We start from the raw sequence: 17,085 nt of genomic DNA on the forward strand, positions 1-17,085 counted from the left end.
TGATTGGAGTAGTAGACAAATGAAACTGGCCATTTTATTTCTAGCCTTTCTAGGCCCTATTAGAAACCAAATTAAATGCTGATTATAAAACTCGTCTCAGAGATAAACAGAGCTCAATAAGTTGACACCTCTCTCACTGTAGAGCAGCACAGTTATTCCCAAGGACTGATTCAAAGTGGCGAAATTGAAAAAACAAACAAACAAAAAACAGTTGTCCCCTGTGAGAGAAGACACAAGGGAACATATGAAAAAAGTTGCTCATATACATGTTGTACATTTTATATGAATGTATTGTTGTGAATATATGATATGAATATATTATTCATATTGTCATGGGGAGAAGGTCTAGGAGGCAGTCCACTGCCTCCCTTTAAGCACTTGATATTTGCATGAGGCATGTACTTAGTCTTTCATTTTAATATTGTGCATATTGCGTTTCTGCAGCTTTGCTATGTCCAACCCAGAGTACTGACTAAGTAAAATATGTTTGATGTTTTCCCACTGTAAACTGTCTCCCTCTAGTTCCACGAATGCACATACACATCTATATGAATATTAAATATTAGTTGCATCAAGAGCCATTGAATGCAGCCTCCCTCTAACACAGGGTTTAGGCCGGCAGGCGAGAGAGTGCCTGCTGAATTTGAATGTGGCCAGTTGCTGCCAGAGAAATGATAAAAAGGGAGAAGCTGGACTTATATATTTCCCAGGGAAAGCTTCTCTTCATTACATAATTCTTTCCTTTTTTTGCTTCTTGGCTGGGAAACACCTGTCAGGAAATGACAGATGGTGGGAAATAATAAAAGGAAAGAAATGTCCTCATTTTAAAAGGAGATCTTGCATTTTCTGTCCCTGGTTTTAAGTGCTGTGGGGAATGTTACTGAATTATGTAATTCCTTGGTGTCTTTCTGGGTGCACAATGCTAAAAGCAAAATAATCACTTCAGTTGCTGAATTTTAAGACTGCTCTTTTTTTTTTAAGTGGAAAAAATAAATTGCATGTTTAAAAAAATATTTCTAGGACACAACTTTCTCACAAAACCTTTGGATGCCATCAGCACTGGGTTGAATGATGAGTGTTTTCATTGAAATTAGGTGGGCCCAGTGGAGCAGGTGCTGAAACCTTGTTCTTTTGCTGAAAAATGGGTGAAACCAGTTCCACAGGGCAGCATGAGTGTCTGGAAAGGAGTAAGGGTGGGAGAAGGAACAAGCCTGTCTTCCCTCCATTAAGCATCCAAGCCTGAGGCTCAGTGGTTGCAGGAAGAATAACAGGAGCAGTAGGTTATCATCTCCAGAGAAATGGGTAATGTTTGGTGAAATGGAGCTGGAGGTGCCTCTCACCTTAGTGTGTGCAAGTACCTATACACAGAGGCAATGTAAGTCAGAGGCAGCAGCTAAAATCATGTTCCCCCTCTTTTGCAGATGTTATCTTGCCAATTGTCATCACCCTGATAGTCATTACCCTCTCTGTCTTCTCACTGGTGGCTTTGTACAAAATGTGCCAGAAGAAAACTCCAGGTATTTGGTTTGCTTTCCCTGCAGGGGGGGAAATCAATGTGCTTTTTATTATTAAGAGATCTCTTTTGGATTACCTTAACCATCACTGTTGTGGTAGTCTGATGGGAAAGCTTTTTGTATTTTGTGTTTCGCCTGAAGTGGGAAACCAACACTTCATTTTCAAAATCAGTAGGAAGACCGGAGTGAGCCAAAAAGATTTTTGGAGAATAAATAATGCTGTAAAGCTTTTTTTTCATGCTTTTGCAGCTACAAAGAGCTAACAAACACCTGTGCTAACACAATCAATCAGATAGAAATGGACAGTGAAAACTAAATTAAAAGCTAATCAACAAAATCAATTTATTTTATCTTTCTTCTAGATACAGGTAAAGAAATATCAATGTTTTCTTTTACTATATATCTGATACATACATACATACACACAGGCACATTATGCATGAGTAACATTTTCCAGTTACAATAAAAATGTGCATGGAGCAAAATCCCTGAGCAAATAGTATTTTCAGAAATAGTCATTTTGACAAAGCAGCTAAAGACAGTATCTGTTTCTCTGCCGTCCATTAAATACTTAAGATAATGGGTTATAGTTCCATCAAAGTCCATTTGCCAAATGTTTCAGGGTTGCCCAAGTAGGCCACAGGTAAGCGTAAATTTCCATTAAGTGAAAACCCAGATCTGATCCAGACTGTGGTTTTTCTGTCCCTGTGAGCTGGCATGAGTTAGGAGACCTGTGCAGAACTGTGAAATCACCAGGCCTTGGAAATACAAAATCACAACAGGGTGTTGAAGCTGTAAACCAAGACAAACAGTGTGTCACAACCAATTTAGCCAATGACATGGAAAAACAGACCCAGATAAACAAAAGAAGGTGTGATCCTTACTTAGGAAATTACAGAATATTCAAAGTCAAGAGATAAAGATGTGAGATGAAGAACATTTCTTTACTAGCCTCCCCTATGCACAAATGTCATCAGTCACTCTATTAGCAAACTCATTTGGAAGATAGAAGAGATATCTGTAGTGCTTCCTGTAGGATTTGCCCAGGTCTATCCAGTGCACTTCCCCTGTGCTTGGTGCCACGGAGTTGGCTCCATGTCTCTGATGTAACCCCCTCACCCCTTCCATCTGCCCACACTTGCACATAAGCATAAAATATATTCAGCATATGATTCATTTTGGAGACGAACCTGTTCCTCATCGATGGGGATGACAAACTGTTCCCAGACATCATGCCAGGCTGTACCCCATGGGGGTACAGCCTTAGGAACACCCTTGTTCCCTCAGTCCCCTTACCCTGTATCTTTTAGCTCAGTTGTTGTGTGCTGAAGAACCATTGCATGCTTACATCTCCTGTGCCAGCTACGCAGGGATTTGGGAGCTGCAGGGAAAAATGTGCTTCTGTTGTGCTCCTGGACAAGTCAAATGTCATTCTCCCTGGTTTCCAGAAGTGTCTGTACAAGCAACATCAGTTCACTCCCGTGGATGACCAGAAAAATAACAATTACTATTCAAGCTGGTTGATTGTGTTTATGAACTTAATGCAATACTGCAAAATTACAAATGAGCCTTCTGCCAGCAACTGCAATAGCCATGTCTAAATGTTTGGGGTTTGAGTTCCAGCAATCAAAATTATATTAACTTTTTTTCTTCTTCCAGAGAGACAAGAGAATGGCACTGAACAGTAGGTTGAATCCTTTTCATTGCTTTGAGCTCTATCACAGGGCACTTGTAAATGTAGCAGATTTTGCATAGGAATTTCTTCAACCTTTCTCTGTTTAAATATCATAATCAGTTGCCACCCCAAAGAGAAATATCTTGTCAAAAGTGCTGCACTTGCAGTTATTGTAGACCTGTATGCATGATAAGCAGCTGTTTCAGCATGGATAGAAATGTGGTGACTCTCAACTGTTTTGCAAGTGCTCCTTTTGAAATGGATAAACAGCTTATGCTGTGCCATAGGACTCATTGGCCCAGTCTTTTTTCTTTTTTTTTTTTACTTTTTGCCCTATTGATCCCTCTCCTCTACCCCCGCATATTTTTCCGCCCCCCCTTCTTTTGCTCATGTTTTCTCTCTTTTTAATGTGTTTCCTTTTTATTCTGGATTATTTATACATATATCACTTGTTCCCCATTATATCATGTTCCTATGTCCCATCTTGTTTCCACTAGACTATTTGCATAGTCTCAGTTGGAAATAGTAGTGGCTTAAGGAGTGTGAGGAGAGGGAAATTGGGAAAGATCCATTAGAAGATACAAACTAAAGGCCATTGAGCCTCTGAGTGGCCACTTGCATAATCAAAAGCAACATTTAGGCTGCTGGTTTACTTGGTAGCCCTGACTCCCTGGACCCCTGAAGTGGTCCTTCTTTGTAACTCAACATGGCTAAAAGGTTTGCATTGACAGAAAAAAATATTACCCCTTTTCCTCCAGATGTACCTCTTCTGGGAAGTCCTAGATTAAACCTGGAGTAATGGAACCTAATTTATTACATATTTTAAGAGAAAGGTATTTTCAGAGATGTTGGCATATGGTATTTTCCAACTCCTGACCCCATGCAAAGCCCATTTTAAGCCTGCCAGTTTAGACTGGAGGTCCTCAGGACCAAAATCTTTGAGTTTTGTTTGGACATGACCAACATGTGTGCTGACTGCTTAAATGTTTTCTGACTTCAACAGGGCCCAGTCAGATAAAGAAGGAGTCAAACTTCTTTCTGTGAAGACAACTTCTTCTGAGACTGGTGAGTGTTTCATTTGTGTGTATATCTGTTTCCCGGTCTGAGCTCAGAGAAAAAACATTTTTGGGATGTCATTCCCAATAGCAAACCCATCTTCAGTTCCTGTCAGGTCAAAGTCACTGCAAACAATTCTTCTACAGAGCAAATCCCCAGAATGTGATTCTGTAGAGCTGCTGTTCAGCTGTACTGTGTGTGCTGTCAGTATTTGGGAGTATGACTGGTATGAGAAATATGACTGGTTTAGGAAAATATTTTATTTACATCATTGATGGTAAGTGATCTAGCTAGGGATATTCAGGAATAACAGTGATCATGGTATTTATCAGCTAGATCTGGCTGTACAAGGAAGTTTGAAGACTGGTAATATCATAAGCACAGCATTTTCTGAGTTGGAAGGGACCCTCAGGTGAACTTAAGTGAATGGCCCATGTAAAGATCAAACCCACAACCTTGGTGTTATTATTACCATGCTCCAAGCAACTGAGCTAATATCCCAGGGATCAAAAGGTTTGGGAGCCAGTGCTGTATGTAATTAGGGTTCTGTTGGAGTTGCTGTCAGCAGTGTTCAGTCAGCCCCGTGCTCAGTCACCCTTTGCATTCAAAATCCTACTCTCATTGCAAATCCCTCTGTCCTGTGCTTCAGGTTCTTACAAAATGTGTGGTAATAAAGCCTAAAGGAGCAAAGGTTACTGATAACACACACAAAAGAAAGAAAAATCTCAAAGCAAAGAGATAGATGCAGTTATAGGTTCTGCAAAAAGACTGAGGCAGAACAGAATTCTGACTAAACAATCAAAACCCCTAAATCTCTCATGGTAGAGCTAATCGTGGTGAAACTTCACACCTTCATCCAATCCTTTCTCAGTCATGTTGGTCCCACCTCACCTGCAAAAATCCTTCCAGAAAAACAGTCTCTTACTTTCTACTTTTTAGGTATAATACTCTTTTTTTTTTTTGTTTTGAAGCTTTTTGTCCATCTGGTTCTCCTACTTACATTTCTTAGGCTGACCAATATCTGCTCTCTCCTTTTCTTCCAAATCCTTGAGAAGTCCTCTGAAATGCAACACTGCATCTGAACTACCCTCTGCTTGCTGGAGAGGCACAGTTTGGTCACTCCAGCCTTCTCTGCAACTTCCAGAAGCTTTTGTGCAATCCAAAACACCCACAGGGCATCTCTGGTAGCCTTTGCAGCAAACCAGAGTTGTGCAAGGTCCCCATCCTCTTGACACAGAGCTAGGGGCTAGAGGGGGACGGGAAGGGCCTGCTCCATCACAGGACACGTCAGTTCTGTCCCACTGCTGCTGGGTAAAGACAAACTACACTTTGGCACTTTAAAGGCTGCACTTCAGATCTTCATGATTTGGGAAATTTTTATTTTTTTTTTTTAGAGAATGTCTTTGGGAATGGACTTTTAGCTTCATTTGGAGCATGGAGTTGTGTGTATGTTTTCTTAAAGTCATACTTGTTTGTTTGATTGTTTGTTTGTTTGTTTTGAAAGCTGGATGAAGTTAGAAACTAATTAATGGACATTTTTTGATTGATTCTGCCCTCATGCTGTTTCAAAAACAAAGTGGCTCCATTGACAGTAGCAGAATTGCTTGTGGTTTAAAGCAGGGTAAATGGGAAAAGACACAGGCTCAGTTTTTGGGATTTTTCCCCCCTTTTCCACAATATGAGCTCGGTTGCCTGTTAATCAGCTACTGTTCACCAAATATTGGAGCATCTTCCATCCAGAGGATGCTTGATATTCTTTTTTACTGAACTCTGATATATGCATGCTATAATTAGAAGGTTTAAGTCATAACCACTTAGAAGACAAGATTCTTGCCCTCTTCTCATTAATACAATTCATATTTAAACTAGCTGCCATTTTCTCTTGAATTCTTACACCATTATATGTTTAAAATTAAACATGCTTTCACAGAAATTGAAGTCCTCCTTTGCCTAGGTTTTTAGAGTCACTTTGCTTCTTAAATTAAAAGCACTCTGGCAGAGGGGTCTGTTTCTTCCAGAAATATTTGTCTCTCATACAGGAATTTAAAATATGTTAGGATGCCTCCCCAAGTGTTCTTCTGTTTCTTTCATCCAGCTGTTTAGAAAACGTATGTTGTGGCTGTCTCTGTACATACCAACAAAACTATAATAGGTAGTGAGTAGAAAGGCTGAAATTAGAAAGATCTAAAGAGCAGCTTTAACTTCACAGGCAGGGCTGCATCATCCTCTCACTATCAATAGGCAGCTCCTCCCTAAGGTCAATCATATTTACAGTGAAGTTCTGCTTTGATATATATTCAAATTCAGCTTTATTACAAGTATACATTCTATTTGTTTTCTTCATTTTTGCTTTTCATTCCAAACAGAAGACTTTGAGATTGTATAATTTTGTAAAATATATGCAGGACAACTAAGGACCTACAAACTGTTCAAGCAAGCAACCTAGAAAGATCCTGTGTCAGTGTTGTGCACAGATCTTGATCAAAGGTTATGGTGAGTTTAATCTTGCCTTCTTTTATCTGTCTGAAAACCATGCTAGCTGCACATAGTTGAAAGAGATGTTTGTGTCCAGAGGGCTGTTTATCCCATCTGCCTTGGTCATCTATCTTGACCTGGAATGGGCAGACCTGTGGCAGTCCATTGACTCCTGAAGGATCCTATTTTAGGACTTCTAAAACTGGGTTGTGAATATGAAATGAAAGAGAAAGGAAAGACTCCTTTTTCAGAGGCACAGCTAAATTAAGTTTAATCAAGAATATTATTTCAAATACCTACAATTAATGTGAAAGAATGCAGGAAAAGAATAGTTTTTAATTAAGTCTGGACTAAAGTAATGTTTTTAATGGAGTAGCATCATCAGGAGAACTAGGTGATATGGAGCTTTAATATTGTCTGCATTTTTATAACTCTTCTTAGAAAGATGGAATTGCTAATGGCCTTGAGCTCTAAGGCACAACTGGTGTAGAATGTATGTAAAGTATAAATCCAGAGAAAACTAAACTAGACTCAGAAAATTTTTCATGCATGTTTATCAGTGAACTGCAACACCTGATGCAAGACATGTGCCTGTTCTTGCATCTTACTTGAAAACTCACCTAGGATAAATTTAGTCTCAAAAGTTTTACACTAATGTACAAATGCGGGACTTTATGGCAGCCATTTCATGTTGATGGTACAGGCAAATTTAGGGTGGCTCCCCCTAGGGAGAATAAATGGTCTTTTACAATACAGCATTCTAGAAAATCAACCTGCAAAAATATTTCTTTGTGATTCAACATGGCCCACAGAACTGCACACTTAGCTTGTCAGTGATCGTTATATTTCCTGAGAACATAAGATTAAGGGTTTTAATTGATGACTAAGAGCTCAATACCATCAGCCATGGGGTTAAAATATTGCCTGTCTTGAAAACGGACCTAACTTTTTCTGCAAGGGTTATTGTGTATTACACTGAAAAACAGTAAAGGTATTGATCACTTTTTTAGAACTCATGAAAAATGTTGAGGGATGAAAATTTTTCAGTTACAGGAAGGCTGGTGAATAGAAATTTGGATAAGACTACTACATACAGGCGTGTGATGTGTGATAGAAGAATTGATACCTGACTTCAGAATTTTCTTGTATGGCCCTAGTCTGGAATAACTATTCTAGAGCAGGTAAAATGTGTAAAAGGCCTTTTTAGTAGAAGCACACCATTTCAATATTCAATGTAAAGTCTCATAGGCATGCGCAGATGACATAATATCTCAGACATGTTAGGTATAATCCTGGCACCTAAGCATAAGCTGATCCAATAAAGCATGATTTATAACCAGACTGAGCTGTTTTGAGGTGAAAGGGTAGGATATGACTTACTTGGCTTGTAGAGATATTGCCTGTTCTGCACTGAATTTGCTGAAATTTTGCTGAAATTTGTTAAATGTGTCAGAGCTGAGGTAGCTCAGATTTTGGTGAGGCATCTGAAACGGAAGGTGGCTGGAGAAGGATTTATGGCAAATGTCTGCGTTAGGACTGCCCGAGATACCCGCTGTGACAGAAAAAAAAAAAAAAAAAAGAAAATTCAAATGTTACTAAACAGAAATGGGAAAATGTATCAGGCAAAGATGGATATTTGGGAGACACCTAACCTGTTCCATTTGAAACCCCTTTAACTTATTGCAATCACACTGGAGAAAGAGATCCGTTAATACCTAGAGGTGCTCTCTGATGGCAGTGCAGTGCAAAGATAGCACAAACCAAGGAAGCAGGAAAACTTCTCCACATGCTCCACATCTCTTCCAAAAGCTGCTGCTGTTCAACAGTAATGGTGGCCTTAGAGCTGTTACCTGCTGCTTCAGCTGAATGTACCTCAAGACAACCCACTGCAGTGCTAGGGCTTGGACATGGAAAATCCTGCGGTGTTCTGAAACAGTGTGGTTGGATGACAATGTCTTCATTACTGCTTCCCATAACCTTCCAAGTGCTGAGACTAATTGTTCTGCCTCACTCATCAAACCACAGATGTGGTTTTGATACAATGGGACAAATCAGGAGCTGCTGCAGACCTTGTTTCCTGTTATGCTGAGTTCTGCTGAGCATGGGCCATGGCATTTAAGAAGGTAAGAAATCTTTGGGGTTTACCTCATTAGGGACCCAACTCAGGGAAATTTTCCCCTGCGAGGGGCATGACTACATAGTGGGCCATGAGGTTTCTTAACATGCATTGGGACTTTGACCTCTTTTTCATTATGTCTAGGATCTGTATGGATCTAGGAGTAGGTGAAGAATCTGAGTCACTAGATGAGTCACTCTGTCAATGGAAATTCCCTTCCCTCTTCCACTTCCTTGCAGGATAAGCAGTGTAGGTCAGTGAAGAGCAGTCTGATGTCATGCTGTGTGCTTAGAAGTGGCAAGAGCAGGTGCTCCTGCTAATGTAGCATATGATATTGATTATTTCTGTTTCCTAGTCTAAGATGTAGTTTCAGGGTCTTATGTTTTTCCCCTGCATGTAGAACACCTAGAAACCGCTTTATAAAAAAGGGTCCCCTTGCAACAGAGGAAGATACCAAGTACCTCCTTTCCTCTACTTTTCTTTCTCATTTGCTGATACTCTATTTTTTTAGCCTCACATTTTATAATAGCCTGAAGTTCTGTTTATTTCTTCACAGGAACTGTAGAATAAACTTTCTTAGCTTGTGGTTGGACTCTGTGTTTACTCACACCACAAAGTTCTGACTGCACACACTTCCAGCTGAAACTTTCGGACTTTGAAAACTCTTGTCAAAAACATAGTCAAATTGTAATCAAAATAGTGTATGTTTCCTTCTGTATTTCTAATTTGGTTTGTGAATTGTGCATATTTTCAAGGGTTTTTTAGGCTGTCTTTTAAATTCAGCCTGCTAAGGGTCAGGTAACGTTTTCCCCTCTGATGTATTTTCTGACTTTCCAGCCTGCAGTTTTCCTCATGAAGGAGCTACCTCCTGCCCTTTGCTGCCTGTTGAGCAGGAATTGTCTTCCTGTCCTTCACGTGAACGTTTCCAAACACACTCTCTCTGTCATGGTGGATTGTTCAGATCCTTCTGTTGTGCTGGCAGTGGTGAGGAGCAGTTTGCAGGGAAATGGTGAAGTGTGTAGCAGGGGAGCTGCAGCACGTTGCAGGTGCTGGACTCACTGGCCCATACCAAACCCAGCCACTGGCTCCCACTTAATGCTGTTGTTCAGCATTTTTCTTTTAGTTCATTTAGACATTTTAATTCCTCTGACTGCAGAGGTAGTTTTATACTTTTATAAAATATAGGCTTCTGCAATCAGATTTTATTAAAAGCTTGCTTTAATTCTTTGCTCTAAATCTGATTGCCACTTACAAGCAATTCCTCAGCAGCAGATATTACAGTGAAATAACAGCACAACTAATTTCTTCTTACAGACAATGTAATCTGAGATGCAGTACAACCTATTTTTTATATGAAAGACTGCTTTTACATCCTTCTTCCAGCTTTCCCAATAATGTCAGAGGGCTTCACCCAGGTCAAAGACTTTCTGTATTCATAGTACTCAGTCTGTACTCTCTTTTATGTCATGATCTTCTGCAGTGTATGTGTATGCTGAATAATATATTCAGATTCTGAATCAAATGTGGAGGGGTGGGAGGAGAGGGAAAATTGCAGTGAGATTATTACAGTATCCTTCTACAACAGTGAGACAACGTAATGTTTGTTTCAGAGCTTCAAAACTGATCTTATTGCAATCTGTAATTTCAGCTGATTGTACCCATTACTTATTCACACACGTTGGCATCAGAATGCAACATTAATGGTTGGAAATGAGTATATTTGTGAGTGAAAAATCAAAACAAATACTGCACAAGTGAAATTTTAATTAGGAAGAAAACACTGCATTTTCACTGCAGCACTCTTTCTTTTCTGGTTATCTTTCAACTTGGAAGAGCTCTCAGTAGCTGGGTACTAAGTATACTTTCCATGCACTTAAAACAAATATGTTGAAGGATGAAAGGATGAGGATTTATGAGTACTTTTTTTTTTTATTGTACGTCTTCCTTGTCTTTATCCTTTTGAACCATGACCATGTTTTAGAGGAGGAAGTGCGCAGGGCATATTGGATCAGACCCAGTGCCTACACTGCCAGTTTCTTTGGGTGGATCAGTGACCGAGGCTCTGGCAGAATTGTTCAAAGGGTGCCACGTGGAGGCTGTGAATGAAAGACCAGTGTTGTATTGTGCAAGTTCTTAGTGCACTGTCCCCTTTAGTATTGAGGCTAAGGAACCATCTGCTGAGCCAGCTGTACCTGTTGGGACCCTGGATCTCTGTAGCCTCAAATCCAGTCAAAGAAGATATGTTAAAGGGGTGATCACAAGAGGTAAAAGGAAGTGTGACAAACAGGAAAGGAGTCCATTAACATGTCCTACACCATAGTCTTACAGCAACATGTGGCTAGGAGACATCCTTAATCAGGCTAGTTATCCTTAATGTTTCATAGTTTTCAGTGGCTTTTAATTCCACAAATTTGTCTTATTTGCTGTGGTATCTGCAGCCTCCTGCAGTAATAAACCTGGCAGTTTAACTACAGATCTGTCTGTTATATGACAGTAATAGAGACTTAATGGTGCTTATGTCTTGTATTTTGCAATCCAATTTCAGACAAAAATCAACAAAGAGATGCAACACTGGAAGATCGCAAAGAGAATATAGGATGTAAAAGCAGGCTTGGCATGCCACCTAAAACTTCCGTTTCAGTATCTCATTTTTACACATTTTCTTTTTCACGAAAGGAATGAAATCTTGGTATTTCAATGAGGATCAATTGGGCAAGGTTTTGGCCATATTTCTGCACTTCAGGTCATCCTATTGGCTTTTCTTGTTTTCATTCCGATCGGATTTTTTTTTCTTCTTCTTTTGAAATTTCAATTCTTCTGTTTCTCTTCTGTCTCTTTGTTTCCCTTTCTTCCCTGATTTTAGGGATTTCAAAGGCAATAATTTGGGCAAGTTCTGGTCCTTTTTCTTGCACCACATTTCATCTCAGTGTAATTGGTTGTAGTCACTCCATTTCAAATTTTCTGGAATTTTCAATTTCATTTTTGATTGACCATATCTCCTTTCTGGAGTGTTTGTTCACTCCAGAAAGTGAACTCTGCCCTCTGATTTCAAGATTTCATTACATTTCCTGAAAGGATGAAATTCCTTTCAGGACAGGCAATGAATTCTTGTTATTTCAATTGGGCAAACTTTGGGCCATATTCCTGCACTTCAGGTCATCCTATTGGTTTTCCTTGTTTTCACGTCGTGTCAGGGTTGGTTTGTTTTTGGTTTTTTTTTTGAAATTTCAATTCTTCTGTTTCTTTTCAATTTGATTGTTGATTGACCATACCTCCTTTCTCGGGTGTTGTTCAATTCTGTCCTCCAATTTCAAGATTTCATTCCCTTTTGGAAATTTATTGCCATAGCAGCCATCAGATTGGATCAACTAATACCTTATGCAAGATACTGAACACTTATATTGTGAGAAGCTGATGGTTCAAGTTTCTCCTGATATCTTCTATCTCCTGGTGCATAACACTAGAGTTTGTGTGTCATCCTTCTTTAAATGCATAATTCAGCATAAATAAAATCCCAGTTTTTTACTGATGATGTTGCACAGCAATTTTGCTTTTGTTGGTTTATTTTGTGGAACTATAGCCTTTCTCTTTCAATGATAGCCTCAGGTTGTGCCACAGGAATTTAGATTGGATATTGGGGAATATTTCTTCACAAAAAGGTTGTTAAGCATTAGAACAGCATGTCTAGGACAGTGGTAAAGTCATCATTACTGGAAGTGTTTGAAAAATGTGTGGATGTGGCACTTGAGGACATGGTTTAGTGGTGAAGATGGAGATGTTGCTAGGTTGACAGTCTTTTAAAGGTCTTTTCCAAACTCAACAATTCTATGATCCTGTGACAGCCTTCAAAGCCTTGTTGTATCTGGACTGGTTGAGCACCTCCATGCACCCTGTGTTTTCTCAATTAGCAAAAAATTCTTTGTGAAATGATTTCTTCAATCTATTAAAATGCCATCTGTTCTAACAAACTACTAAACACAAGCATTTGTTTTTCATTTCCCTTATGGGAAACATGAAAAGTCCAAGTCCATTTGTTTTGGTGGGTGATGGTTTGGGGAGAAGTTTGGGTCTTGGAATCCCAGTCTTGGAACCTATCTGTGTCAGTTAAGGCTGTTTTGAGATCAATATAAATGTCTTCTTACTTGCAGCTAACCTGAATGTTCTTCTTGGTTTGCCCTTTGAGTTGCAACAGGTGTTTAGCAGAATATCAAACTGCTGAACATTGAACTCCAAAGTTGACCTGGACACCTCTGTGCAGTCACCAAGTGTACTGCAGCCCTGTATCTAAATCCATCCACTACCCTTTTATCTCTTGAACAGAGAGCATCTGTGACCACTCCTTCTCCAGTGTATAATCATTGTCTCTTCATCACTGAATTGTTGGTTGGCACTAACAATTACAGACCTTACAATGCAAATATCTTCAGCCACTTTTGCAGCCATGAAGCAGCCATAACTTGCTTTTGTTTCCCAAGGCGGCAAAGCAATGTAGAACATCCCTGCCTGCATCCATCCCTCACCAGACACTGCTATTGTAGGGGGACATTGCCCTAGGCAATAGCTGGGCGCAGTTCACTGTTCCAGGGATAAGGGGTACAGCACCAGGACATCTGGATAGGGCGTGTGAGTGTCTGTGTGCTGTGGTCTCAGGGTCTGCAGAAAGGCAGAGTCACCCCTCTGGCCCAGCCACCACTGTTGGCAGGTACCTCTCAAGCACTCTGCCTTCTGCAGCCAGTGCTGCTCCCCCACTCCATACTCTGATCCACGGTCTATGGGCACAGATGGGATGTTATCCAGGGAGCTACGTTACTCTGGAGCCTGCCCTTAGATATGTTATTTTCCTGGGTGCTTCCATGTAAATCTGTCTGCAGAGCAACCAGCTGAGAGTGGAACTAATAACAAAGTACTGATATATATTACTACTGTTAGATATTATCTTCTGCATGGTAATATATTTCACAGTTAATTTCTCTAACACCTTCTTTTATAAACAGTTTTGCCGATTTCTCTCTTCTGTCCCTTATTTAATCTTCTATTTCTGTATATTAAAGAAGGAAAGTTTCTGTATATTAAAGAAAGAAAGAAACATGCAGAAGGGAAAATAAAAATAAAAAAGTAAATGAGAGTTCTTGAAAATCTCATTCCTTTGCTAGTATAAAACCATGCAATATTTGAACTGGTTTACTTTATTTTAGCTTTTCAGTGCAAGATTTTTATCTAGAAAAACATTTCACCTACCAAAAGTACATCTTGTTAAGATGTTCCAGTTTTTTCCTAGCAGAAACTTGTGCTTTCCTTTGCCCTACCTGAAATTTGACATGATAAGAGCTTCTGAAACTCCATCTTAGCAGCATTTCAAAATTATTTTAATTTTTTTTTCCAAAATTGAACACTTAGGAAGTGAACACCATTCCAGTACACTATTGTTGAAGAGTTTTCAGCAGATACCAAGTCTTCTACTCATCTCCAAAAAGCTGCACTAAATTAAAGAGCCTTTTTTGCTGTGAAGCAAAGCTGTCTGACAATTATTGATAAGTCTTTTCCATTCTCTTCAGGAGTGCAGCTATTTAATTTGGCTGCTAATTATTTAAATGCCTAATCAGTGAATTTTTTCATAATCCTAATTTGTATTACAGTTTGCAACCCTAGGCCATTGATCATTTGTAGGTTTTGAATACATATTCTCTTCTCCTGGAATGTAATACATCATTTCCTTGCCTCTCATGTGGGCATGAGGAATTAAATTGTCTCCTGCAGGTGAGCAAGGAGGCAGAAGGAGATATTTGAGTTTTCCTACCCTCATACCTATTTCTATGTGGCTCTGGATTCTCCAGGGAAGGAATATTGAGAACTTTGTCAAGTTCTTAAATGTTCATCCTTCTGCTTTGTAGGAACTGAGCTGATGTCAATGTTACTGGCAAAAATTAATTTTATAGTTCTATCTTCTTATTTTTATAATTCAGTGTTCTAATCATAGCTATAAATTAATTAAAATCTTACTCCTCTTCAATCCCCTTGAGAACTGCCTTGGAAAATACTTTGTGGTAGTAACCCAGCATTAACAAGCAAATCACAGGGGAAATAATCTATAAAATAGGAAGAGTGGTAAAAATCTATTTTGTGGACAGTTTTTGCTGTGAAGTAAATCTGACAAGGAGACTGGCTAGTTTGTACACTGGTCAGTGATATGTTCCTGCTAGACTCATTTCCATGTTTATCTGTCTTTCCATGTTTATCTGATACAAATGTATTTTCTTTTTCTAAGGAGAGCACTCATCTCACGGGAAGAATAAAACTCGGCAACTCTTCACATCTCAGCAATAAATATGTAAGTCTATAGCCTTTGTTTTCCTTCCTATAACAATAGTGTTTGTTAATCCCTTTAATACTTTTTAGTTTCAATATTGTGCCATGTAACTAAAAAAAAAAAAAAAAAAGGGTTAAAAATGCAAGCAAAAACGAGAAATTACTTTATTTGGCAGCAGCCTCAAGGAAAAATGGCTTAAACAAAGCTCAGCTGGAGCACCCCATCATGACCAGATTCACAGGCAAACTGAGGGGCTGAGGAAGCTGCTAGCTCACAGACACAGACCTTTATAGGGAAGAGCATGTGACTTTAACTGTTCAGAATTTCCTGGATGTAAACCCTGGGTGAATTTTCTTTCTGTCTGTGTGACAAATAATAGATTTTTAAGGGCAGATACCTATTAAAAAAAAAAAAAAAAAAAAAAAAGAAAAAAAAAAAAAAAGAAATTTGGTACCCAGAAGTCTTTTACTCCTTTTTTTCTCCATGAAAAATCTGAATCTTTTTCACTTCATGCAAAAGCCAGGAGTTTTATTGGGGTGGTTTATTATGGCTTGAAATCCTAGGTGGTTAAATTATAGCAAGTGCTGGATGGTATTTTTATGTATGAGAGGGCAGAGACCAGAGGGCAGAGAAGTCTGAAACACAGTTTTTGATGTGGGTGCTGAATTTTCCTTCATATATGAAGCTTTCTCAGGAACCACAATATCCACTTCCCATGGAGCTGCTTTTCTCATTTGTGGAGAACTGTGGAGAGCTGTGGTCCTTTGCTGAGGGTGGGAGAAGGAAGCAGCTGTGGAAGGGCCCTGTGTGACCAGGGTGGAGCAGGAGGCAGGGGACAAGGATGTCCTGAGGAACTGGGTGTCACAGCTCACGTGGGATGGACCTGATAGAGGCTCTGGCGAAGCCCAGACTCGCCCCAGCACTGTAGAATGAAGCCCCTCCAGAATGGGGCCCATCAGTCTCCACTGAGAAAGACATTGTTGACCAGAAATGTGAAGAACATCTTTGATGGTTTTGACCTATTCTTATTTCCCCTAGGTAGAGACCGAGCTTTCCTGATGCCAATAGTAAGGACAAAATTACCTCCTTTGTTCCTTGAATTAGAACAGCAGAATACAGTTATACAGTTTTTCCTACAATACTGAAAACCCAGAGTGGTTGAATTTGTGTGGACCCAGGACAAGGGCCTGGACAATAAATTTAATCCTTATAATCCCAAATCCCAAACTGGATTTATTCTGTGTCTTCCATTTTAGCTTACTCTTATGTTCCTGAACAACCTTACCTGGAATAATACTCTTGAGATGCTCTTGTCATTTCAGATGTGAAGCAGCCTGTTTTATCACAATATGCAGAAACATCTCACGAAAGTTGCGTTTCAATGGGAAATGTGGAGAAGCTGAAGCTTTTTACCATCAGGACACTTGTGTTAATGACCAGGTTTTGACTTCTAAATCTCAAGCATCTCCTTTCCCTTCTGGAATGACATGTAATTTTTTTGATGGCTTAATAACTGGTATATCATGTATATTTATTATTTCCACATATAGTAAAAGCAGGGAAACAAGGTTGAAGAGAATATAAAACAAGATGAGTGAAGATGATGTAAAAATTTGGTGATGTTTGCATAGCAGCTATCAAAAATGTTTTCTGCACACACAGGAAGGAATATGTCAGCATACTTTGATGAACTCATGGTAGCTAGGGATATTTTAGTTATATGTAGCAGAATACAAACAGGACCTGACCCTTGGAACAGGACTGGGCAAACAGCCACTATGAAAATTAATTCAGTGATTTGCATGAGACTCCTCACTGTAGCACATGCTTTGCTTGTCATAAATGTTTACAGGGTGGAATGCCTGGCTGAGATGCTGAAGTGTGTGCTTCTTTTCTGTGAAGGGAGGAATATACCTTGCACTGAGGCTCTTTGAAATTCTGT

At 39.4% G+C, this 17,085-nt stretch overlaps 1 protein-coding gene across 1 annotated transcript in view; it reads left to right on the forward strand.

Annotated features, from left to right (window-relative positions):
• Positions 1–16,729, forward strand: part of EMCN (endomucin) — a 51,723-nt gene extending 34,994 nt beyond the window's left edge. Inside the window, exons 9-13 of the mRNA XM_068187502.1 lie at positions 1,422–1,517; positions 3,174–3,198; positions 4,193–4,254; positions 15,102–15,164; positions 16,466–16,729. Coding sequence (XP_068043603.1) covers positions 1,422–1,517; positions 3,174–3,198; positions 4,193–4,254; positions 15,102–15,160 — 242 coding nt within the window. The 3' untranslated portion in view covers positions 15,161–15,164; positions 16,466–16,729. The remainder of the gene's footprint in view (positions 1–1,421; positions 1,518–3,173; positions 3,199–4,192; positions 4,255–15,101; positions 15,165–16,465) is intronic.
• The last annotated feature ends 356 nt before the right edge of the window (positions 16,730–17,085 follow it).

This window comes from Anomalospiza imberbis, chromosome 4 (assembly GCF_031753505.1).
Source record: "Anomalospiza imberbis isolate Cuckoo-Finch-1a 21T00152 chromosome 4, ASM3175350v1, whole genome shotgun sequence".
NCBI lineage: Eukaryota > Metazoa > Chordata > Aves > Passeriformes > Viduidae > Anomalospiza > Anomalospiza imberbis.